The sequence below is a fragment of the Condylostylus longicornis genome, unplaced genomic scaffold, assembly GCF_029603195.1.
Source record: "Condylostylus longicornis isolate FDR11 unplaced genomic scaffold, ASM2960319v2 ptg000048l, whole genome shotgun sequence".
NCBI lineage: Eukaryota > Metazoa > Arthropoda > Insecta > Diptera > Dolichopodidae > Condylostylus > Condylostylus longicornis.
This window is the reverse complement of record NW_026578017.1, coordinates 600,222-625,677: the sequence shown is the minus strand read 5'-3', so window position 1 is coordinate 625,677 and position 25,456 is coordinate 600,222. Positions and strand designations below refer to the sequence as shown.

The window sequence follows — 25,456 nt, the reverse complement described above, 5'->3', positions numbered from 1 at the left end:
GATTTAAATACCGTATTTTAAAAGAATTTATTAAAAGAGTACCGTGCGAGGGTTTTTTCTGCGCTGGGTGTATGTATACATCATTAGTGCGTGTTAATTATATACCAATAAAAATTTAATTAAAGAAAATGATTTATTTTCTAATGGAGTTTGAATAGTGATGAGAAAAGATAAAAATATAACCTTGAATATTTGTTTAAAAGGGGAGACGAAAAAGTGAAAATACACATTATGCACAGCACAAACTATTGCGCAAAAAGTTACATAAATTAACACAAATTTTGTTTCTACTACTAGTGCTTGCTTTAATTTGAAACCGTATAAAAACATCTCTTAAAAGTTTTTGCAAAAAATATTTAAAATGGTTTACATTTAATAATTTTTCTTAATTATTTTTATTAGACATTTTTGTAAACAACAACCAATGAATAAATGCCAATATGTCTTACAACAATAATACATATGTACATATAAATTGATAATTTTTGTAATATACACTCATCTCTCGCTTAACGGAAGCTCTCTATATGGAATTTCGGTTTTACGGAATTCAAAAATTAAACAAAAGTCTATTTTTACAGAAAAAAAACTTTGATTTATGGAAAGTTTTTAAAATGCAAATTAAAAAAAAATTATTTCTAGGAATTTTTTTGCTTAAACATACATACATATGTATATATATCTAGATATATAAAAACTATTGTGATTGTGTAATTACTTTTTTTTCCAAAAATTAAAGTTTCTTTTTGATTCTTGTTATCTAATGTTGTAATAATAACAAAATCCTACTATATTTTTTACAAATTAAAAGAAATATAGAAGACAGTATGTACCTACATACATATATAAGTTTACGCAAAAAAATTATGTGGTTGTAACGTAATGTAAGAAAAAAGATTCGATTTATGGAATTTCAATTTAAGAACAACGTTTCCGGAACATATTAGTTCCGTAAAGCGAGGGATGAATGTAATCTTTTTCCATGCTCACATATATTTGTATGTACATATTATTTTACAAAAAGAAAAACTCAAAGGTAGTCAAAATTTTATAAGTAAAAAATCTTCAAAATCGAAGAACCGCTACATAATTTAAAACTTAATGCGTGCAAAGCACAAAGAATTCAAACAAACTTTTTACATTTTGATCGACTTTTTTATTCATAGAAGAGTGACGAGACACACGTTAGAGTATTAGTATGCAATGCATCCAGTTGTTGTACTTGTTGAGACAAAATAAGAGAAAATGACTATCAATGTTTAAATCTAATAAAACCACTAAAATTTAGTAGTTTAAAAACTTTTTAGCTGTTAAAACATGTGTTCTTCTTTATATATGTACATATGTACTGTTTATGTTTGAAAAATATTTTGAATTAACGCTAATTTGTGATTTATAAAGATTTTAATAGTTTTCAACTTTTCCTTTTGTTTTTTTTTTTAAATTTTTGTCCTTTTCGAGAAGTATCGTCACTGTCTGCTCTTTTTAAAGCTTTTTCAAGTTTTATACCAGACAGACCTACAATTATATAGAAATAAATAATATAATTTTTTGACAGTAACTTATCAAAGAATGTCATTAACTTACACATGTTTTAAATTGAGATAGCTACATATTTATGTATAAACGTAGTAATGAATGTAACACAGCGCATATGTGTGTGCAAATTTAAACATTTAAAATTTTATTGGAAATATGTATTAAAAATTATTTCAATATTTTTTAAATAACTACTTAAAATAACTACAGGAATGAAATTAAAATACATATTTTGGTTTGGAACTTCAAAATATAAAGTTAAGAGTAAAAAATATTAAATAGGAAAAATAGAAATAGAAAGAAAATTTTAATTCAATAATTAGCTCGGAAATTAATAAAATGTATTTTAAATATATTTCTCGATGTACACATTCTATTAATGTTACACGATATTTATACGGTATTTAGAACTCTGCATATGTTGTTATTGTTTAATCACAAATCCTTAGGCCTTTGAGCCCAAATAGTAGGGATTATATTTACATCAAATGACGATATTCATAAACTATGTTTCGCAGTTAAAACATTTCTGGAGTTATATAAAGCAGCTTCGAGACCAAAAGTAGCCTTCAGATAACTTACTTGAATTATATTTATTCAAATTTTTGTCAATGCTCCCTTAGGGAAACTAAAATTCCAACAAATCCATTTACGAAAGGGTGCATAAATAAAATTTTTACCAAAATTCTCGTTTTGATGGTCGTCTTTGAAATTATTAGAAAATGCAAATAATTATTAAAAAGTTAAAATTTAAATTGCAGTGAAAAATTTAAATTTAAATGCAAAGAGAAAACAATAACAATTTTCGATTTCAGTTAGTTTTAAAGTACCACAGCTTTTTTTACTCTAAAATTCAAAGTCTCAGACATTTTGGCGTTTATAAATTTTATAAAACATTTCTCAAAGCGGAAGTAACCGCAAATGCCTTTTCATAAGAAAATATACATAAATTACTTAACTGATATAATTAAAAGTTTAATCTAACAACGGTGTCAATACTAAGATAACATTAGTTATAAAATTTATAACATTTTAATTTTGCTAGCAAAGTAAAACATTTTTTTCCTTACTAACGAAGATCTCACGGTAGTATATATCAAAGTACGACTACACGAAACACCCTGCACAAACGTTTTGTTTAAAACATCTATTCGTATACTTACAATTAAATATTAATTAAATTTTAGAAATTACTTTGACTAAAAATACATTTTTTTGCGTAGATTAAAAAAGTATAAAAATTTTTTCTCAAAAAAAGGAAACAATTAAAAAAAGCAGCAAAATGAAAATTGAATTACATGCACATACATACATATATACGGAATTACTTTTTCACGTAAAACATTTGTATTGTTTTTAATTATTAGAGAAGATCTTATCTAAAAATTGTTCTTTATTGCGTATTTAAGTCTCTTTTCGCGAAAAATTTCAATTTGTTCATAACGTCTTAAGAAATTTTCAAGTATTGTTACAAAAAGTGAACCTATTACTAAAATCACGATCAACACACTTTATAGCTAATTTTCAAATAAATGTATTTCCTACCGGTTTATTTTTATTTTGAATATAATTAAAAAAGCTATTTTAAGAAATAAAATGTTTTCAAATTAGTTATACTTTTGAGTCGTTTATAAAAATAAATTATCTAGTTAAATTAAAAAAAATTCTGAATGGGTTACAATAATTTTGTATATGTATGTATATATTTTGTATTGTGAGAAATATTTACAGTCATATTATAAATAATTTTTTTTATTTGGTAATGTTTTTATTTGAATACCGATCAACTAGTGTCCATCAAAATATTTTTTATTCAGCTACATTTTATTTTGAAAAACAAAAAAGGGCTATTATCAAAAAAGCTATTTATATATCTTTATTACAACATTCATATATCAAAAATGTATTATCTACGAAATTGTTATATATTATCCCTGTTAGAGTTATTTTATCTATGTATATAATTGAAATAATTTTAGCGCGTTTGACTATAATAAGCATTGACATATGTTTACGTTATGTGAAGACACAAATTATTTCTACTTTGAGTAAGAATATTACGGGTTGTGAAATATTTTATTTACACAGCGGAAATATGACCTTAGAAATGTTTTATAACCACTTTAGATATATGTCTTTTTTCAGTTTGTATGCATAATAAAATCCATAATTAAAATACAGTAGCAACAACATGTTTTACTGGCAAACTTATGAGAAATGTTACATGGGTTTAACTTTTAGCTCTTCTTGTAGCGCATCGAAAAAAAATCTGATGTGATCAGCACGTAACCGACCGCGATGTATATTGTCCAATTGCAATGTATATTGTATGGCAACAGTTTATTAAACAACCAAGATCGCCGTCTTTAAAGCGGTACGGCACAGTTGCCTAAAAACTTCAAAAGTTTTTTATTTTGTAAATGATGTAGTGTTTACATTTAACCAAAAACTTTAAAAGTACAGTAATTATAATGTCTTTGATTTAACACAAATGATAACCTATGACAAATGGGTTACTATTTACAAAAACCAATAGAAATGTTTATATGGGCAATATATTTAATATATAAGAATTTCTTTATTAATAATATGTTAATTTTTATATACTTATTTTATTATTTAAAATATTACCTTATATGGGTATAGTATATTATATATATATTATAATACCATAAGCAAAGAGAGCACAAGTTTTTTAGAAAATTAAACACTCAAATCACAAATTAAAAAAATAAATATTTATTATATGCTTAAATCGAATTTGAAATGAAAAATTTTTTAGCAAAATTTGGAAATAACAGAAATTTTGCTGATTTTTGATTATGAACAAGATCTAATAAGATTTAAAAGAGATAAGCTTTAAGGCTCATGATAAAAGCACATTTACTTACCATTAGAAAAATTTTATGCAAATAATAGAAACCAACTTAATAAACTATGCTCCATTTATTTAGGATATGAAATTATGCGTCACCACATTCACCATGAAGGTAAAAATAAACAAAAATATATGAACTTTAACATTTTGAAATTTAATCATTTCATTTTCATTGTTTTTTATCTTTCTATAATATATGTAATTTTAACAATACATTTTCATAAGTCTTAATTGAAATATCTACTATTTTTCTTTAAACTTTATATATCGGCAATCATATACAATTTGTTTATGCAAAATATTGAAAGAGCTCTAAGAGAGCTTTTAGTACAAATACAATATTTGAGAATAGTTTCAATATAATATTTTCACAATAATATATTTTTTTACAATATAGACTTAACAAATTATCTTTTTTATTTAATTTTTATTTGAAAAAAATCTGAAAATATGTATAGAAATAAAATTAAAAAATAAAAATTCTTAACAAAAAAAAAACGCTTTATTTAAAAAAACGTTTATTTTTTATTACTACTTCAATTAATTGCGCAATATCCTTAGGATATGATTTTCAACATTCTAAAATATTTAAAAATTTTTTAGATTACTAGTGTTTATATTTTTTTTTTTTAACTGTTATGCTAATATTATTTTTCCAAACCAATCGGTAATAACGCCTTACACAAAAAACATCGACTTTTTAGTTATATTTATACATACAACATACTTATATGCATGTCTAGTCTATTAATGTTATTTAGAAAGCGTATTCAACATAATACAATTTATAAAATCTAACTTAAATTCGATTGTCTCACCTTGCTAAATAAATAGTACATAATAGCGCCTAATATTTTCACGTGTAACGCGAATTGTTTTGATGCGATAGATATGAAATTAATGCTAAACTAAAAATAAAATCAAATAATTTTTTTTATCCAAAAATGACCTTATAAAACATATAATAGAAGAATTGTCCAAAATTTCGAATTAAATTGATATGGATTTATTCGGATATAATTAACTACTTCTATGAAACGATGACTTTGGGCTGTTCCAAATCTACGGGCTACCACGCAAAGTATTAAATTTAACAATTTTCTTCTTCGTTTTTGTCCCTTTTCTTTTGTGGTTTCCTCATTAGAAAAATTATTTTAACGCAATTATGTTCTATAAACTGGCATTTACAAAAAAAAATCAAAATCAATGCTTGCCATGCAACTTATTAAAGACTGAAAGTAAATTTTTTAAAAATTTTTCATTTTGAAAAGACTTTCTTTACATTTTGTACATATATACACAGGTATATTTCATAATATATAATTGCTAATATATTTCATAAAGTATGAATCAGTACACATATGTAAACCTTTCATTTTTCTTTTTGCTTTATTTCAATATTTCGTTTATATTAGAGCTTGAGCACATGACTTGAAATCAGCTCGCAACTTAAGCTACGTTTTTACTATGTCAGCTTGAAGTGCCAAGAATGACGTTTAGCTATTGAATTTTAATTAACTATTATCCTTTGGAGTGCATTCGCTCTTGAAAGTTGAAAGTAAACTAATTAGATAATTTACAAACGATCTCATTTTTAAAATATCGCTTGACAAAAGTGGAATATGTGTGCACTCAAAAGGTTAACATTTTAAATCAAGTAAGAAAAAATATTTGTTGACTTGAGTGATGCTGCTTTATTTCAAATAACGTTTATATAGACATATAAACTGCAACCTTCAAGTATGTACGCTTGCAGCAGTCATATAAGCGGGGTATTACTACATCATACTGTGTATCTATGAGTGTCAATTAAGCATTCATAAAGACTGGTCGTTAAAATTAGTGATCAAATATTAAAATATGTATTTAATAATAATTGATATTATAAAAAACAACAAGAAGAAAAGAAAAAGACTTTGATGTTAGCTTTATTAAATAAAGAAAGTGAAAGAAAGTGGTAACTCTATAAGTAGCAAAAATAGTTATAACCGTAATAATAGTCAGTCAATAGAAGGTAATAATACTAACCACATTAAAAATAAAAAAAATGGAAATTTCGATCTAGAAAAACCGGGTTTTAAAGAGCAAAATAAAAGTATAGTATGAAAAAAAATCATTGCAGAATTTGCAATAAAACATTTAAATACGTTTATAACATTCGATCATTATTTTTAAAACTAAAATTGCAAGAATATTAACGTAAAAAGTTTTATATTTTATTAGCTTGTAATATAATGTATTACAAAACAGTAATGGCTACTGAATAACAAAAAAATTAAATTTTTTCCGAGAAAAAACATAAATTTGTAATATTTCTAAAAGAAAATTTGAAATCAATAATCAATCTTTCAGAAATCAAATAAAATATATTTTCACTGAAGTTATAGCTACGAGTAAAATAGCAATTTTATGTCGAAACTTATGTTAGTTATACTTGAAATGTTACATGAAAGTTTTGATAGCAAAATGTCCCTTATAAAATTGCAAATTTTGCCATAGTAAAATATTAGGCGTTGTTGTGATTTTGTAGTAGAACCCCAGTTAATTATATCGTTATCTTTACAAATAGAAAATAGCACACTTGGTGTTGTGTAACAACAATTATTTTGAATTCTAAATTTCTTATTATTATTTTCCCATATATTTAAATTAGCGAAATTGCTAAAATTGCTAATTTGTCAAACTTAATATTAACGCACATGTATTTGCAAACATTATTATTTAGTTAATGTAAATATTTTCCCATACATAACTTTCTCACAATATTTTAGTAGGAGTCAAATTACATATATTTTATTCGTTAATTTTACTTTAAGTATATTTGAAACCTTTGATAAGTATGTTAAGTTAACATGGGAAAATTATGAATTTTATAAATGCATAAAATTGCTTACTAGTCTATTTCTGTGGGAAATAATTAATTTTATATAGTATTATTTTTGTATAAATAGATCAGATTTTTAATAAATAAATTGACTTCAAGCCAGGCAATAAGAAGTTTTTTCAATTAAACTTTCTAACATTTTGGGGGCTCAACCAAAAAATACAAAAAATTATTACAAAATCTGAATCTGGATGAAACTGCTGCCAAACAAAAGAAGTTAGGAGAAGACGCAGAGAAGTTACTGATTAACTTTAAGAAAGATCCAGCTTCAAGAAAGACGGCAGAATATAGATAAAATCAACAAACTATGGAAACAATTTGATATCGACGACTCGATAATAAAAGAGTTTTGGAGTGCGAACACTGATCACGCATATTTCAAAACTGAATACTACAACAAGGTGAAGCAACTCAAGGAGAACCTACAAGACCGACTCACAAGTACGGTACCAGCTCAAAGCGCAACCCAACCCAAAGTCTCCAAAGCTGAAAAGCAAGCTGACGCAGACAATGAAACGGAGGGCGATTTACAAAAGAACAATAATGACGAAGCTTAGGTAAGCTCTAATAATTTAATGGACATAGAGTAACAGCAGCGTTACAAAAAGCAGCACAATAAAATAAAAATGTTTTATCGAGTTGTCAATAAGGTAGACGAATGCATGCAACAAAAGAACTCTGTCACAGCGTGTGTGCAATATCTTGAAACATTGACCACATATTGGAAAGATATCATTAGAAGATCATTTCCCATGCCCCAAATAAACAAGAATCAGAATACCTAAAAGATGAGAATTTCGAAAAAGTTGAAGAGAAACATCAGGAAATCGTTACAAGAATAAGAGAGCTTACGCAGAAGCAAATACAATCCGGTTGAGTCTGCAAGAGAATAGGAAATTAACATACCAACGTTCAACGGCCAGTATGACTCATGGACCAGCTTTTTTAACCTATTCAATTCGCTTATACATTCAAATACCCAATGAACTTAATAAAACATCTCCTAGTAACTAGGGAAAATTACGTTACTGCATGGGAATTAATAACAGCCAGGTACAACAACACAAGAATACTGTTCTCAACATATATGAATAAGCTGCTATCTCTACCTCATTTAAATGATGAGACAAATGGCTGGATTAAAAAACATGTTGGACACTACAAAAGAATGCCTTTGTGCTATAAAAAACCTTGGCATTGAAACAGATTCCTGAATCCCTATGATTAGTTTTCTAATCTTACGAAAAATAGGAAACTTCAAGGCTCTACGAACAACAGGCAAACCCCAAAAAACCCAGAATTGACAGCTATATTACAGTTCCTGGAAACAAGGTTTCAGGCGTAGAAACCTTGGTAGGCCTGGCAACAATACCAAAACATGAAAAGCGAAGCCACCAAATGTATCACAGCTTGATGAAGGTAAAAGAATGTCCAATTTGTAAAGAGCAACATAAAATTTACTCATGTCAAAAATGGGCAGCTGTAAAAAGGCAATTATGCTCAAATTGTCTCAGCAGCAATTATGTGAGAAACAAGTGCATTTCAAAGAGCATTTGCATGAAATACAGCAAAAACTATCACAGCCTGTTACATGATGAAAGCAGAGTAAAAACACATAATACACCTAGTAATTCAGGTGGGCAATCATACAACTGCGTCATACCGAAGAATGCGGCAGTTTTATTACCTACAGCAAATGTATACTTTAAAAATACACCATTGCGAGCCCTAATAGACCAAGGGTCGCAGAAGTCGTTTATAACAAAGGAAGTTGCAAATCAATTACAACTAAACAGAGCAAAAATTGATGCCATAATAACTGGAATCGGTGCAAAAGAAATAAGCTCTGTATAAAATAGTGTAAGCATAACAATTACATCAAAGCAATGTAATGGATTTTCGGTTACCATCACGGCTTACTTTCTGGAAAACCTGACAAAAACCCTGCCACAAGAACAAGTACATAAAGACAAATGGGAGCACCTTAAGAATATAGAGTTAGTCGACCCTGAATTTGAAAAACCCGCAAAAATTTATCTTATATTAGGGTCAGATGTCATTGGTGAAATATCTTAGTGGAATAATAAAAGAACAATCATACCATCCAGTAGCTCAGCAAACAGTCTTTGGATGGATTGTAACGGGTCCTGGGGCAATGAAAACCCTTAAAAACAGCTTGATATCTACACTGGATGACATTGATCCACAGGTCAAACAATTCTGGGCTGCCGAAGAAATTCCGAAGAATGAAATGGTGAAAGAAGATGAAGAATGTGAAGCATTTTGTGAAGCAACGACTCAACGTAATAACGAAGGGAGATATATTGCCTTCATAGAAGACTATAAAGCAGCATTGATTAATAACGATAGTAAAAAAAGAGCAATCGCACGCCTAATTAATGTGGAAAAACCGTTCGCATGAAACCAAAAACTTGCCCAAAGTTACAAAGCATTTATGTGAGAATATAAAAACTTAGACCATATGAAAAGATGTGATATAGGCAACCAAGATGAATCATACCTTTTACCACATCATGCAGTTATAAAAGAAGAAAGCGCAACCACGAAACTTCGTGTTGTATTTGATGGATCCAGTAAGTCGCAAAACAATATAAGTATCAATGATTTCATGAGGACAAACCCTAAACTTCAACAAGATTTAACTTCTGTTACAAACCGATGAAGAAAACACAAATATGTTTATAGGGTAGACATTGAAAAAATGTATCACCAGTTTTTAATCAATGACGAAGACAGGAATATGCAAAACATTGTCTGGAGATATTCACCAAATGATCCGATTCAAGGGTATACGTTAAACACAGTTACCTACGGAACAGCTGCAGCTCTATATTTAGCAATGAAAACTCTGTTAAACTGAGCACAGATGAACAAAATACGTTTCCAGTGGGAGCAAAAATCTTACGAACCGATATGTATGTAGATGATGTAATGTCAAGTAGCAATACAGTTAAACAAACCGTACAAGGCAAACTACAACTTGTAAACATTCTAAAAAGCGCTGGCTTTAAACTTGACAAATGGGCAGGTAACAACTCACAACTTGTAAGCAATACAGTGTCGAAAAAATGCGTTGAAATGGGAAATATACAAACTGAGTCACGTAAAATATTAGGAATATGATGATACCCAAAAGAAGACGAATTTAGAATAATAATCGACCTGCCGAATAAACCGAAATATATCACAAAAATTATTGTAATCTCCGAAATTTTCAGAATTTTCGACCCACTTGGGTGGCTAGCACCAGTTGTATTAGCCGCAAAAATGATTCTACAAGACATATGAAACAAAAATATTGATTGGGATGAGCTATTACCGTCACGTCTACATGATAAATACATCAATTTTCGCAACCAATTGCAATTTATAGATTATGTAAAAGTTCAAAGGTGGCTTTTCTACACTTCAACCAAACCACTTGAACTTCATGGGTTCTGTGACGCTTCTGGTAGAGCATATGCCGGAGTAGTATATAAAACGGTTATAAATTTATAAATCAACATTAATCACCCCCAAAACAAAGTTGGCGTCGTTTTCGCAAAAACTTTCAATACCGCGACTAGAACAAAACATCTAGAAAATGCGCGGCCTTGCATAAATTATCAAAAGTAAGCAAACAAAGCAAGTTTACTATTAACCCAACTTCGATTCCTATAAGGCCAGTAATAGAAGAACTAATTGAACGTCAAAAAATCTACAGACAGAAGAAGGCTCAAGACTTCTCGCTTGCCCTTGAAAGGGAGAATGTTGCGTAACAACAATTATTTTGAATTCTAAATTTCTTATTATTATTTTTCAATTTATTTAAATTACCAAAATTGCTAAAATTGCTAATTTGTCAAACTGATTATTACATGTATGTGCAAACATTTTTTTTGTTAATGTAAATATTTTCCCAAACATAACTTTTTCACAATATTTTAGTAGGAGTCAAATTACATATGTATATTTTGTTTGTTAATTTTACTTTAAGTATATTTGAAACCTATATGATAAATGCGTTAAGTTAACATGGGAAAATTATGAATTTTATAAATGCATAAAATTGCTTACTAGTCTATTTCTGTGGGAAATAATTAATTTTAAGTAGTATTATTTTTGTATAAATAGATCAGATTTTTAATAAATAAATTAATTAACTTCAATCTAAGCAACAAGAAGTTTTTTCAATTAAACTCTCTAACATTTGGTCTACAAAAAATGACAATTTTAGCTATGTTTTGTAGCAAAATATTCTTTTTTTCTTGAGCAAAAACGGGTTAACAAATCGAAAATTAACGTAAATATATAAATGTGTACCAATTTCTCATTGTAGCAGTTGAATGGCACTACCATTCGAATTCATGACACCAATTTTTTATTAATATTGACCTTATTATTAAAATAGCTCACGCTATATTTTAGTTTTCGAGTATTTCTAAAATAATATTAAAGTGGTGTTGAACTTACAAATAATATTATCTTAGTCGTGTAATTATACAAGACTAAGTAAATATATGTATGTAAACATAGTGTAAACCGTTATATTGTAAGCGTTTGGAAGTAAAAGAGAAAATTTTAACTGAAATGCATAATAAGAAAGTTGTTGTAGGAAATATAGATATTTTGTTAGCAGTAAAAAGAAGCTCTATAGACTCAAATTTTGAGGATTACACATTCATTTTTAACATAAAAATATTAATCTAGCAGCAGTATGCGAAACTGCTTCTCTCAAATATATTATGTATAGGTTTACCTATAGCAAGGAGTATTGTATAAATAGGTACCTTTTAAACTCACTCGAAAGCTAAATATTGCAAAGCGACTTTAAATCTTTAATAAATTCTACGACTAAAAAATACGTGATGCATTACTAGTAAATTTCTTGACCATTATTTAAAAAAAACTTCATTACAGAAGATCATTTCAGATTTAGATTATAGTAGTACTTATATTTCAAATTATAATTTTAGTTGCATAAATTTAACATAACTAGCAAATCCTGTCGAACAAAAATGTCAGTTTTAGCTTTGTTTTGTAGCAAAATTTTGTATGTATGTACATCATTTTGTAAATCCATGATAGAATTTTGGTGATTTTGTATAGCGCACTTATGTACTTATGTGAAATAAGTTAGCTTATACATTTTTTTACAAAGTTTGACGATTTAGAGCTAACAAGAACAGTTTTGTTTAGGAATTTAGCGCGAGCGGACGTGTGAATAATTTTTAAATTAAAAAATATGAAAATCAAAATTTTCCACATTAACTATAATTGAAGATCAATAATTGAATTTTTAGAATAATATCAAAATACACAGAAGATCAGAGGGTGAATAATACTTATAACAAATTTGTCGAGAAAAATCTCGTTTTTTTGTTTTTTTATAAGTTTGATCCTCGTAGACACGATATTCCTGAAACTTTTGAAAATACTTTATGGAGAAATAAAGGTAATGCAAATGTCTTTCATTTTGGCAAAAGAAAAAGTAAATATTGATAATGCATAATACTTCGTAGTAAAGATTAAAAAAAATTGTTTTCGTTTGAAAAATACTTTGTTTTAGTTAATTTTCTAAGGTTTTGGCCTGAGTTTTCGCCTGATAGTGATAGATATGTTATATCTAAAATTTTCCCCACATTATGTTATATCAAAATGAAGGTCAGAATATAGGGCTCTTCTTCCTGTAAAAAAAATGATAGGTTGATAACGTGGAATTATGAGTAAATGACGATTAAAAGAAAATTTATAAAAAAAGTTTTTAACAAATTTTGACTTTGCACTTGAATATCATTGAAACAAAAAAACCTTTGTAGCCGCTGGTATACCGTTACAAGGAGGAAGTGTAAGTAGACTATTTTTAGCAACCTGTCGGTCTGTCGGTCTGTGTGTGCACGCGTGTATCTCAAGATCGGCTGAACCGATTTTGATGAAATTTTATATGTAAGTTTATTTCTACCATGGCACGGATCGATCAACTTTTGGTATATATCAGGCCTCGGGAACTGCACTTTTTACCGGGCCTGTTTTACATTTTTCACCATTTTGAAGAAAATATTCAACCGATTTACTTGAAATTTCATATATGAGCTTTGCTCGACCGTCCGTGAAAATTCCTAGCTTTTGGAGCAAATCAGGCATCGGGAACTGGACGTTTACTACGGGCCAAATATACATTTTTGTGTATATAAAGAGAAATAATCAACCAACTTCATTGAAATTTAATATTTGAATTCCTCATATTAAAACAATGAACATGAAAATTTTTTGGAAAGATCAGGCATCGGCAACTAGACGTTTACTACGGGCCAAACATACACTTTTGTGTATATAAAGAGAAATAATCAACCGATTTCATTAAAATTTAATATATGAATTCCTCATACTAAAGCAATGAATATATAAATTTTTTGGAAAGATCAGGGCTCGCAAACTGATGTGCGGGCCGATTTTACATTTTTCACCATATCTACGGAACGAATTGATGGAATTTCTTGAAATTTGATATTTGAGTTCTGGTTGTTACCGAAACTTACTGGCGAGCATTTCAGGGAATTCGGGTAGCACAAAGCGAAATTTTACTAAGAGCCAAATTTACATTTTTCTAGGTATATTAACTATGAGCTTACTAAAGTCCTAAAAATTGAAAAAAAGTATTTAACAGACATTTTTATAATATTCTGTAACACTTTCATTTAACTAGACAACACACAATGCGGTCGGTTATGTGCTGACCACATCAGATTTTTTTGTATGTTTTTACTACATTTTAGCTTCTAAGAACTGAAAATTTGAAAATAAAACCGATAAAAAAGAAATTAATCAAAGTTTTAAAAATAAAATTCGTATTTCAAGATGAAAATTTAATACTAAAAGATATAAACAAGTTAAAAAATATTAATTTTGAAAATTAATAATTAATAATTATTGTTGATGCCTGCTTCAAAATAACATTTGCATTAAATTTTGAGTACCATGGTAGAATCAAAAATAATTTGAACAAATACGCGTACCAGAGTGAACACCACATTATAACACCTATTCATAATTTTATCTCCGAAACCTTTTTTAAATACCTGCTACCTCTAAAAAAAAAAGTAAAAAAAGTGTAACATTATGATAAACTGGAATCAAAGATGTTCTTAAATAAATATTAATAATTAGTTTATTTTTATCATATATACTTGCAATTTTAATTTCTTTACCTCTTCCTTACATGAATTAATACATTTCCAACTCATACAAAAAGGGAAAATAAGAGAATATTAATGTTTGTTTGTGTAATAAAATTATTTCATTGTTATTAAATATGAAATGTCCAATTATATTAATATTAATATGTACACACAATTATACAAAATATGAAATATATTATTATCACTCATTTCATTATGAAAGAGAAAAAAATATGTACATAAGTACATATCTATCCTATAAAGTAAAATAGTATGTAGTTATTTCAGTAAATTGAGTCTGATATAAAATGGTTTGGTCTAAGATTTAGTATATGAAGATGATGATTATTAAAAATATATAATTTATAACATCGCAGGCATTTATTTATTTAGATAGAAATAAGTTAAAGATTTTAAAAAATGAAAATAATATGCCAATTATTTTCTTTATGCATAAATAGATATTCAACTGATAAAAAACTATATTTATATCCGCAAAACTATAAAATAAACAATAATGATTTTATTACAAGATATGATTATTACCAAATTGAAAGGAATATTATTTCCAATATAAGTTTTTATTTTACTTTTTTAGAATCAGATTAAGTTTTATTAATTTTATTAATTTTAAGATTTAATTTTTTTTATAAAAAAAAATCTGGTTTTTCTAAATAATTTTCCAAACTAATTCAAAAACAAAACTAATAATAAAATAATTAATAAGTAGTAACAGTAGGAGTAAACGGGAAAAACATTTGGAATTTGTGAATATAATTTTTAGAAAACTCGAGAGAACCTATGGGGTATAGTATAAATATTAAAATAGTTGATTGAAGTTTTAAGAAAATTAAAAAGGAATGTTAAGAAAATAATAAGTGAAAAACATTATTAAAAAAAATTTTCAAAAAAAAAAAAATAACCTGTATCTACCGTTATATATATATGTACAAGATAACAATATCTAACTTTTATGAAATGAAAAATAAAATACATATTATGAAAAATAAATTTTGTTTTTAGCAAAATAAAAATAACAAAATTTTTAATTTAATTTAATTTTATTTGAGTTGACTATTTTTGATAAACTCGTTTGTTTACCATATTTTGTTTCTTTCTTTGCTACACAACTCTTATTACCTATCTATTTCTTAATAAAAATGAAATATTTTGAGGATAGTGGAGGTGGCAAGCAAACGAAAACTAACGGCTTGGAACGAGTAGAATTACTTATTAAATAAAATACTTTGGTTAAAACTGCAAATGCGAATTCAACCAAATATTAACAGTATTAAATATGTAGCCAACATTAAGGTGATCTTGATCCACGAAACTTCGTGTTGTATTTGATGGATCCAGTAAGTCGCAAAACAATATAAGTATCAATGATTTCATGAGGACAAACCCTAAACTTCAACAAGATTTAACTTCTGTTACAAACCGATGAAGAAAACACAAATATGTTTATAGGGTAGACATTGAAAAAATGTATCACCAGTTTTTAATCAATGACGAAGACAGGAATATGCAAAACATTGTCTGGAGATATTCACCAAATGATCCGATTCAAGGGTATACGTTAAACACAGTTACCTACGGAACAGCTGCAGCTCTATATTTAGCAATGAAAACTCTGTTAAACTGAGCACAGATGAACAAAATACGTTTCCAGTGGGAGCAAAAATCTTTAGATCTCAAGCTGGCTTTAGACTTGACAAATGGGCAGGTAACAACTCACAACTTGTAAGCAATACAGTGTCGAAAAAATGCGTTGAAATGGGAAATATACAAACTGAGTCACGTAAAATATTAGGAATATGATGATACCCAAAAGAAGACGAATTTAGAATAATAATCGACCTGCCGAATAAACCGAAATATATCACAAAAATTATTGTAATCTCCGAAATTTTCAGAATTTTCGACCCACTTGGGTGGCTAGCACCAGTTGTATTAGCCGCAAAAATGATTCTACAAGACATATGAAACAAAAATATTGATTGGGATGAGCTATTACCGTCACGTCTACATGATAAATACATCAATTTTCGCAACCAATTGCAATTTATAGATTATGTAAAAGTTCAAAGGTGGCTTTTCTACACTTCAACCAAACCACTTGAACTTCATGGGTTCTGTGACGCTTCTGGTAGAGCATATGCCGGAGTAGTATATAAAACGGTTATAAATTTATAAATCAACATTAATCACCCCCAAAACAAAGTTGGCGTCGTTTTCGCAAAAACTTTCAATACCGCGACTAGAACAAAACATCTAGAAAATGCGCGGCCTTGCATAAATTATCAAAAGTAAGCAAACAAAGCAAGTTTACTATTAACCCAACTTCGATTCCTATAAGGCCAGTAATAGAAGAACTAATTGAACGTCAAAAAATCTACAGACAGAAGAAGGCTCAAGACTTCTCGCTTGCCCTTGAAAGGGAGAATGTTGCGTAACAACAATTATTTTGAATTCTAAATTTCTTATTATTATTTTTCAATTTATTTAAATTACCAAAATTGCTAAAATTGCTAATTTGTCAAACTGATTATTACATGTATGTGCAAACATTTTTTTTGTTAATGTAAATATTTTCCCAAACATAACTTTTTCACAATATTTTAGTAGGAGTCAAATTACATATGTATATTTTGTTTGTTAATTTTACTTTAAGTATATTTGAAACCTATATGATAAATGCGTTAAGTTAACATGGGAAAATTATGAATTTTATAAATGCATAAAATTGCTTACTAGTCTATTTCTGTGGGAAATAATTAATTTTAAGTAGTATTATTTTTGTATAAATAGATCAGATTTTTAATAAATAAATTAATTAACTTCAATCTAAGCAACAAGAAGTTTTTTCAATTAAACTCTCTAACATTTGGTCTACAAAAAATGACAATTTTAGCTATGTTTTGTAGCAAAATATTCTTTTTTTCTTGAGCAAAAACGGGTTAACAAATCGAAAATTAACGTAAATATATAAATGTGTACCAATTTCTCATTGTAGCAGTTGAATGGCACTACCATTCGAATTCATGACACCAATTTTTTATTAATATTGACCTTATTATTAAAATAGCTCACGCTATATTTTAGTTTTCGAGTATTTCTAAAATAATATTAAAGTGGTGTTGAACTTACAAATAATATTATCTTAGTCGTGTAATTATACAAGACTAAGTAAATATATGTATGTAAACATAGTGTAAACCGTTATATTGTAAGCGTTTGGAAGTAAAAGAGAAAATATTAACTGAAATGCATAATAAGAAAGTTGTTGTAGGAAATATAGATATTTTGTTAGCAGTAAAAAGAAGCTCTATAGACTCAAATTTTGAGGATTACACATTCATTTTTAACATAAAAATATTAATCTAGCAGCAGTATGCGAAACTGCTTCTCTCAAATATATTATGTATAGGTTTACCTATAGCAAGGAGTATTGTATAAATAGGTACCTTTTAAACTCACTCGAAAGCTAAATATTGCAAAGCGACTTTAAATCTTTAATAAATTCTACGACTAAAAAATACGTGATGCATTACTAGTAAATTTCTTGACCATTATTTAAAAAAAACTTCATTACAGAAGATCATTTCAGATTTAGATTATAGTAGTACTTATATTTCAAATTATAATTTTAGTTGCATAAATTTAACATAACTAGCAAATCCTGTCGAACAAAAATGTCAGTTTTAGCTTTGTTTTGTAGCAAAATTTTGTATGTATGTACATCATTTTGTAAATCCATGATAGAATTTTGGTGATTTTGTATAGCGCACTTATGTACTTATGTGAAATAAGTTAGCTTATACATTTTTTTACAAAGTTTGACGATTTAGAGCTAACAAGAACAGTTTTGTTTAGGAATTTAGCGCGAGCGGACGTGTGAATAATTTTTAAATTAAAAAATATGAAAATCAAAATTTTCCACATTAACTATAATTGAAGATCAATAATTGAATTTTTAGAATAATATCAAAATACACAGAAGATCAGAGGGTGAATAATACTTATAACAAATTTGTCGAGAAAAATCTCGTTTTTTTGTTTTTTTATAAGTTTGATCCTCGTAGACACGATATTCCTGAAACTTTTGAAAATACTTTATGGAGAAATAAAGGTAATGCAAATGTCTTTCATTTTGGCAAAAGAAAAAGTAAATATTGATAATGCATAATACTTCGTAGTAAAGATTAAAAAAAATTGTTTTCGTTTGAAAAATACTTTGTTTTAGTTAATTTTCTAAGGTTTTGGCCTGAGTTTTCGCCTGATAGTGATAGATATGTTATATCTAAAATTTTCCCCACATTATGTTATATCAAAATGAAGGTCAGAATATAGGGCTCTTCTTCCTGTAAAAAAAATGATAGGTTGATAACGTGGAATTATGAGTAAATGACGATTAAAAGAAAATTTATAAAAAAAGTTTTTAACAAATTTTGACTTTGCACTTGAATATCATTGAAACAAAAAAACCTTTGTAGCCGCTGGTATACCGTTACAAGGAGGAAGTGTAAGTAGACTATTTTTAGCAACCTGTCGGTCTGTCGGTCTGTCGGTCTGTGTGTGCACGCGTGTATCTCAAGATCGGCTGAACCGATTTTGATGAAATTTTATATGTAAGTTTATTTCTACCATGGCACGGATCGATCAACTTTTGGTATATATCAGGCCTCGGGAACTGCACTTTTTACCGGGCCTGTTTTACATTTTTCACCATTTTGAAGAAAATATTCAACCGATTTACTTGAAATTTCATATATGAGCTTTGCTCGACCGTCCGTGAAAATTCCTAGCTTTTGGAGCAAATCAGGCATCGGGAACTGGACGTTTACTACGGGCCAAATATACATTTTTGTGTATATAAAGAGAAATAATCAACCAACTTCATTGAAATTTAATATTTGAATTCCTCATATTAAAACAATGAACATGAAAATTTTTTGGAAAGATCAGGCATCGGCAACTAGACGTTTACTACGGGCCAAACATACACTTTTGTGTATATAAAGAGAAATAATCAACCGATTTCATTAAAATTTAATATATGAATTCCTCATACTAAAGCAATGAACATATAAATTTTTTGGAAAGATCAGGGCTCGCAAACTGATGTGCGGGCCGATTTTACATTTTTCACCATATCTACGGAACGAATTGATGGAATTTCTTGAAATTTGATATTTGAGTTCTGGTTGTTACCGAAACTTACTGGCGAGCATTTCAGGGAATTCGGGTAGCACAAAGAGAAATTTTACTAAGAGCCAAATTTACATTTTTCTAGGTATATTAACTATGAGCTTACTAAAGTCCTAAAAATTGAAAAAAAGTATTTAACAGACATTTTTATAATATTCTGTAACACTTTCATTTAACTAGACAACACACAATGCGGTCGGTTATGTGCTGACCACATCAGATTTTTTTGTATGTTTTTACTACATTTTAGCTTCTAAGAACTGAAAATTTGAAAATAAAACCGATAAAAAAGAAATTAATCAAAGTTTTAAAAATAAAATTCGTATTTCAAGATGAAAATTTAATACTAAAAGATATAAACAAGTTAAAAAATATTAATTTTGAAAATTAATAATTAATAATTATTGTTGATGCCTGCTTCAAAATAACATTTGCATTAAATTTTGAGTACCATGGTAGAATCAAAAATAATTTGAACAAATACGCGTACCAGAGTGAACACCACATTATAACACCTATTCATAATTTTATCTCCGAAACCTTTTTTAAATACCTGCTACCTCTAAAAAAAAAAGTAAAAAAAGTGTAACATTATGATAAACTGGAATCAAAGATGTTCTTAAATAAATATTAATAATTAGTTTATTTTTATCATATATACTTGCAATTTTAATTTCTTTACCTCTTCCTTACATGAATTAATACATTTCCAACTCATACAAAAAGGGAAAATAAGAGAATATTAATGTTTGTTTGTGTAATAAAATTATTTCATTGTTATTAAATATGAAATGTCCAATTATATTAATATTAATATGTACACACAATTATACAAAATATGAAATATATTATTATCACTCATTTCATTATGAAAGAGAAAAAAATATGTACATAAGTACATATCTATCCTATAAAGTAAAATAGTATGTAGTTATTTCAGTAAATTGAGTCTGATATAAAATGGTTTGGTCTAAGATTTAGTATATGAAGATGATGATTATTAAAAATATATAATTTATAACATCGCAGGCATTTATTTATTTAGATAGAAATAAGTTAAAGATTTTAAAAAATGAAAATAATATGCCAATTATTTTCTTTATGCATAAATAGATATTCAACTGATAAAAAACTATATTTATATCCGCAAAACTATAAAATAAACAATAATGATTTTATTACAAGATATGATTATTACCAAATTGAAAGGAATATTATTTCCAATATAAGTTTTTATTTTACTTTTTTAGAATCAGATTAAGTTTTATTAATTTTATTAATTTTAAGATTTAATTTTTTTTATAAAAAAAAATCTGGTTTTTCTAAATAATTTTCCAAACTAATTCAAAAACAAAACTAATAATAAAATAATTAATAAGTAGTAACAGTAGGAGTAAACGGGAAAAACATTTGGAATTTGTGAATATAATTTTTAGAAAACTCGAGAGAACCTATGGGGTATAGTATAAATATTAAAATAGTTGATTGAAGTTTTAAGAAAATTAAAAAGGAATGTTAAGAAAATAATAAGTGAAAAACATTATTAAAAAAAATTTTCAAAAAAAAAAAAATAACCTGTATCTACCGTTATATATATATGTACAAGATAACAATATCTAACTTTTATGAAATGAAAAATAAAATACATATTATGAAAAATAAATTTTGTTTTTAGCAAAATAAAAATAACAAAATTTTTAATTTAATTTAATTTTATTTGAGTTGACTATTTTTGATAAACTCGTTTGTTTACCATATTTTGTTTCTTTCTTTGCTACACAACTCTTATTACCTATCTATTTCTTAATAAAAATGAAATATTTTGAGGATAGTGGAGGTGGCAAGCAAACGAAAACTAACGGCTTGGAACGAGTAGAATTACTTATTAAATAAAATACTTTGGTTAAAACTGCAAATGCGAATTCAACCAAATATTAACAGTATTAAATATGTAGCCAACATTAAGGTGATCTTGCACATGCACATTACACACACATACTTATGCACATATATGTGAACACGTTTATATGTATGTATATACTTTCTTATTAAATATATTAAATTCCTCATAGTAATTTCTCCTATATTATAATTTTAATTTAGTAAAATGTACCTATATTCAATTAAATCTAAGCATTTTGTGTGTGAATAGAAATTTTTAGGCTTTCAAAATTCAACTTTCCAAAAACTTTCTTGTTGCAAAACAAACGATCAAGTGTTTTTCTTCACTTGTTTTTGCGTTGTGTTTTCTAACGGTTCTATAATTTTAGATGAATTTGATACTGCATAGTTTTTTATGTTTAAATTTTTAACTACTGATAACGGAATATGTTTCCCACTGTCTGCAGCAATATCATCCCGAAAAGCCAGAAATCCCAATTGGGCATGTGATGCTTCATTTAAAGCTCTTGAACGAATGCATGCTCTGTATTGATCAGCTGTCAAACGCTGCCCATTTATAATTCCAGTGCAAACCTGTGATGAAAAAAAAAATCATTATTATAACTTAGTTTATATGTTTTTAGCAAGTGAAATTATACAGATTGGTTACAGTTTTAAAAATTTTAAATAGGAAAACAGAAAACTTCTTTAAATTCGTAAACTGCACCGTCCTGCTACGGTGATCATTTTGTACCATTTTTTCAGCTCTTGTATGAAAAATTTTCATGATACACTTGTCATGCACATGACAAGAATTTTAGAACTAACAGAAAAGTTAGGAAAACAAATATGAACTTACCAAGTTACAAAATGAAAATAAAGTTTAAACTTTTGGTAGAAAACCCTGATTGAAAATTGGAATTACTTTTTAGTAGTTATTTTTCTATTCTTATTTTCGTATGTTATAAGAGAAATAATATTAAGGGCGTTTAATTGCTCCTTTTTAAGTTATTCAACTAAAATATTAAAAATATTTTTCGCATAATTATAGATTTTCAATTATTACTAAAAGTTTTACTTTTACAAATTTGTAATGCTTAAAAATCAATTGTATGTTGTTATTTATTATGTATATGCATATACATAAATTGACTACATTACGTATATTGGTTATAAATGTAAATCAGCATTTACAAGTCAATTGACCATCATGATTGAGGTTCATGAAGATTGACCATGTAAATAACTTCAATCAATCATTTTGATCAAACTTTTGATTGACAAAAAAATATAAGTTGATTCTATTTTCGTCAATAATTTTTTGACTGTAGTAATTTTTGTAATTTAGAAAACATAAGTTATTGACATGGGTCTATTAATACTTGATAGCCACCGTTCATATAATCCTTAGTAAAAGAAATAAAGCCAACATAAAGTTACACTCTCATATAAGTTTGTCAGCGTAACTTCGCGTTAAATTGCCAATGTCAAATTTTATTTTTTACCAAATTTTAGCATTGCTGTAGTGTAGTGTCTTGTTTTCAATGCAGCCAAATTGTAGACTACTTTAAGTTATTATTTAAATTTTTTTTTCGTAAAAGTGAAAAATATATAAATTTAGATTTTTTTTGCGAATATTACGAAGAAAAATTTTCTGAAAAAACTCAATGTTATTTTGTAGTAAAATAATGAAGTCGGCTTTACCAGTAAAGTAATTTTCTAAAAATATTAGTTTTCTTTCCAAAAAACATATAGACATACTATATTTTTTGTTTCAAGTTTCACTGTTTCACATTTTTTGCTGCTTAAATATTTTGCTTTAAACATCTTTGAAATTGTCTATTTTTGTACACATATTTAATTTCTCCTTTTAAAACTTTATCTGTTACATATACAAATATTTTAAAATTATTTAACAACAACGATAAATGAATACAAAACTTAATTAGCGATTGAATTCTTATAAGTTTTATAAAAATGAAGAGTTTATAAGATGCTATAATGCACTGTAAAGATGTTAGTTATAACTATACAGGTAGACGCAAAAATTATTTCTTAATAGTAATTACTTTTTTGTTCTAAATAATTGCAACAACAATTCGTTTAAAGCAGGTACGCTTTAAGTATTTTACGGTACTTACGGTGATTTTCGGTTTCCCAAGACGACTGTACCCTGATATAACTGTAATCAATGAAATTTAAAAATTCATTGAGTGTGCTTTATTATACTAGCTTGTCTATAAAAATTACAATGTTTTTGTGGAGAGTTATATCACATGCACATCATGTACAGTGACTTTGTTTCGTGATATGTCTTTCTTTCAAACTACTTTGTTTTCCGGTCAATAATTTAATATAATACACAAAAGCAATAATATATAGAAATATTAAGTAAACATAATTTGTTTTAATTTTGACAACATATTTTTCAACATTTTATAACAACATATTTTATGTTGGCTTCAAAAACTATTATTTGCCAGATATATCCATGTATTGTAAGATTTAGATCCATGGTTTTTAAATTAAATCTGATGTAACAGATGTAATATCTGTTTTAATGATTTGTTCTTGCTTAAATTGTATATAGGTTGCGGAATTTCAAATACAAATTGTTGAAATTAAAATTAAAATCAAAAGATAAATTATATTTATAAATAAAATTTTAATTTCAATTTAGGGGACAAAAGTTGGCATGGGTCCTAGTCAGTCTCACATTTTCCTAACATGTGAAACTGAAAATGCTAGGAAATGCTCTCTGAAAACATCAGCTCTGCCAACAAATCCGACTCTCACCTCTTAGAAGGTAGGTAACATAGTTATCTGCCGGGTGTCTCCTGGGCAACTTACTTAGTAAAGCTGACGAGAGCGGGTGAAAGCGAGTACTCGGCGCTTAATCCGGGTATCGTTGGTTAGGAAGCGCGCGGGTGGTAAATCCAGAAGCGTCTGACCTAGAATAGGCGGCTCCCTGGTCTGCGTCTGATCCCTGAGGGACGGCAGTTTTTGAATCCTGGCAGTAGGTATAAAATGCAGAATTTAATCATGTGTGCAATAGACAAAACAAAAGGATTTAGTACCCCAGGTGGTAATTCAACTACGTTGGAGAATCCACCATCTTCGGAGGTCGGCTCTACGGGTTCTGGGGAGAGCCATTTATTGCATTTGATTGATCCGTTCAGGAGGAACGCGAAAACCCGGCGTTCACCACCTACATCTGATGTGCGGATTTTAGAAAAGAATAGAAATATAGAAGGTGGACTACCGAACATTCAAGCTCCACAGGCCAATAAGGATATAAACATGAGTAAAGCTCAAGACAAAGAAAGTGATGATCAGAATGCTGACATACACAAAAGGATTAGCCAACTGGAACAGCTCTGTGTGGCTTTGAAAAGCGAGGTTCTTCAACTGAGGGCTGAAAATGAGAAGCTAAAGAAAGAGAAGCATACACAAATTACAAACAATAAGTCTAATGTGGGCAGCCATAAAGAAAAAGACGCTGCACCACGAGCAAAGCAGGTGAGGTCAGTCTTGGACGCCTACTCAACAGATGAGGAGGAACTCGCCAGAGAAACGGATTGGATCCTAAAGCAAAAGAGGTCCAGTAAAAAAAGAAAAGCGGAATCATCTCCGGAAGTAGTTCAGGTGACGACCAACGCTGAGAAAGCGGATGTTCCTGATTCTAAAAGTCGAGGCAATGTCACGAAAAACTCTAGGCCGCTTCCAGTAGTCATAAGTAATGTGGTTGACTACAATAAAATAGAGTCAACATTAAAAATAAGGACATCAATTATAAGGTGAAAATGATGAACAACAATCAATTTAAGCTTATTGTAAATTCCGAAATGGACTACAGGAATCTTACCAGGGCCATGAATGGATCTG

General features: G+C 27.9%; 3 protein-coding genes across 4 annotated transcripts in view; 1 reads left to right on the top strand and 2 right to left on the bottom strand.

The window, feature by feature from the left end:
* LOC129611245 (probable serine/threonine-protein kinase clkA) overlaps positions 1-4,684 on the bottom strand; it is a 38,455-nt gene extending 33,771 nt beyond the window's left edge. Inside the window, exon 1 of the mRNA XM_055524294.1 lies at positions 4,431-4,684. Coding sequence (XP_055380269.1) covers positions 4,431-4,433 — 3 coding nt within the window. The 5' untranslated portion in view covers positions 4,434-4,684. The remainder of the gene's footprint in view (positions 1-4,430) is intronic.
* A 4,670-nt stretch (positions 4,685-9,354) lies between these two features.
* LOC129610763 (uncharacterized) lies at positions 9,355-9,984 on the top strand. Its single transcript, XM_055523465.1, has 2 exons — positions 9,355-9,670; positions 9,779-9,984. Exons 1-2 carry the CDS (start codon positions 9,355-9,357, stop codon positions 9,982-9,984), a joined length of 522 nt encoding a protein of 173 aa, XP_055379440.1.
* Positions 9,985-21,391: 11,407 nt separating this feature from the next.
* LOC129611172 (chondroitin sulfate N-acetylgalactosaminyltransferase 2) overlaps positions 21,392-25,456 on the bottom strand; it is a 111,616-nt gene continuing 107,551 nt past the window's right edge. For both annotated transcript variants that reach the window (XM_055524156.1, XM_055524154.1), the window contains one exon: positions 21,392-22,165. In XM_055524156.1, coding sequence (XP_055380131.1) covers positions 21,902-22,165 — 264 coding nt within the window. In that variant the 3' untranslated portion in view covers positions 21,392-21,901. The remainder of the gene's footprint in view (positions 22,166-25,456) is intronic.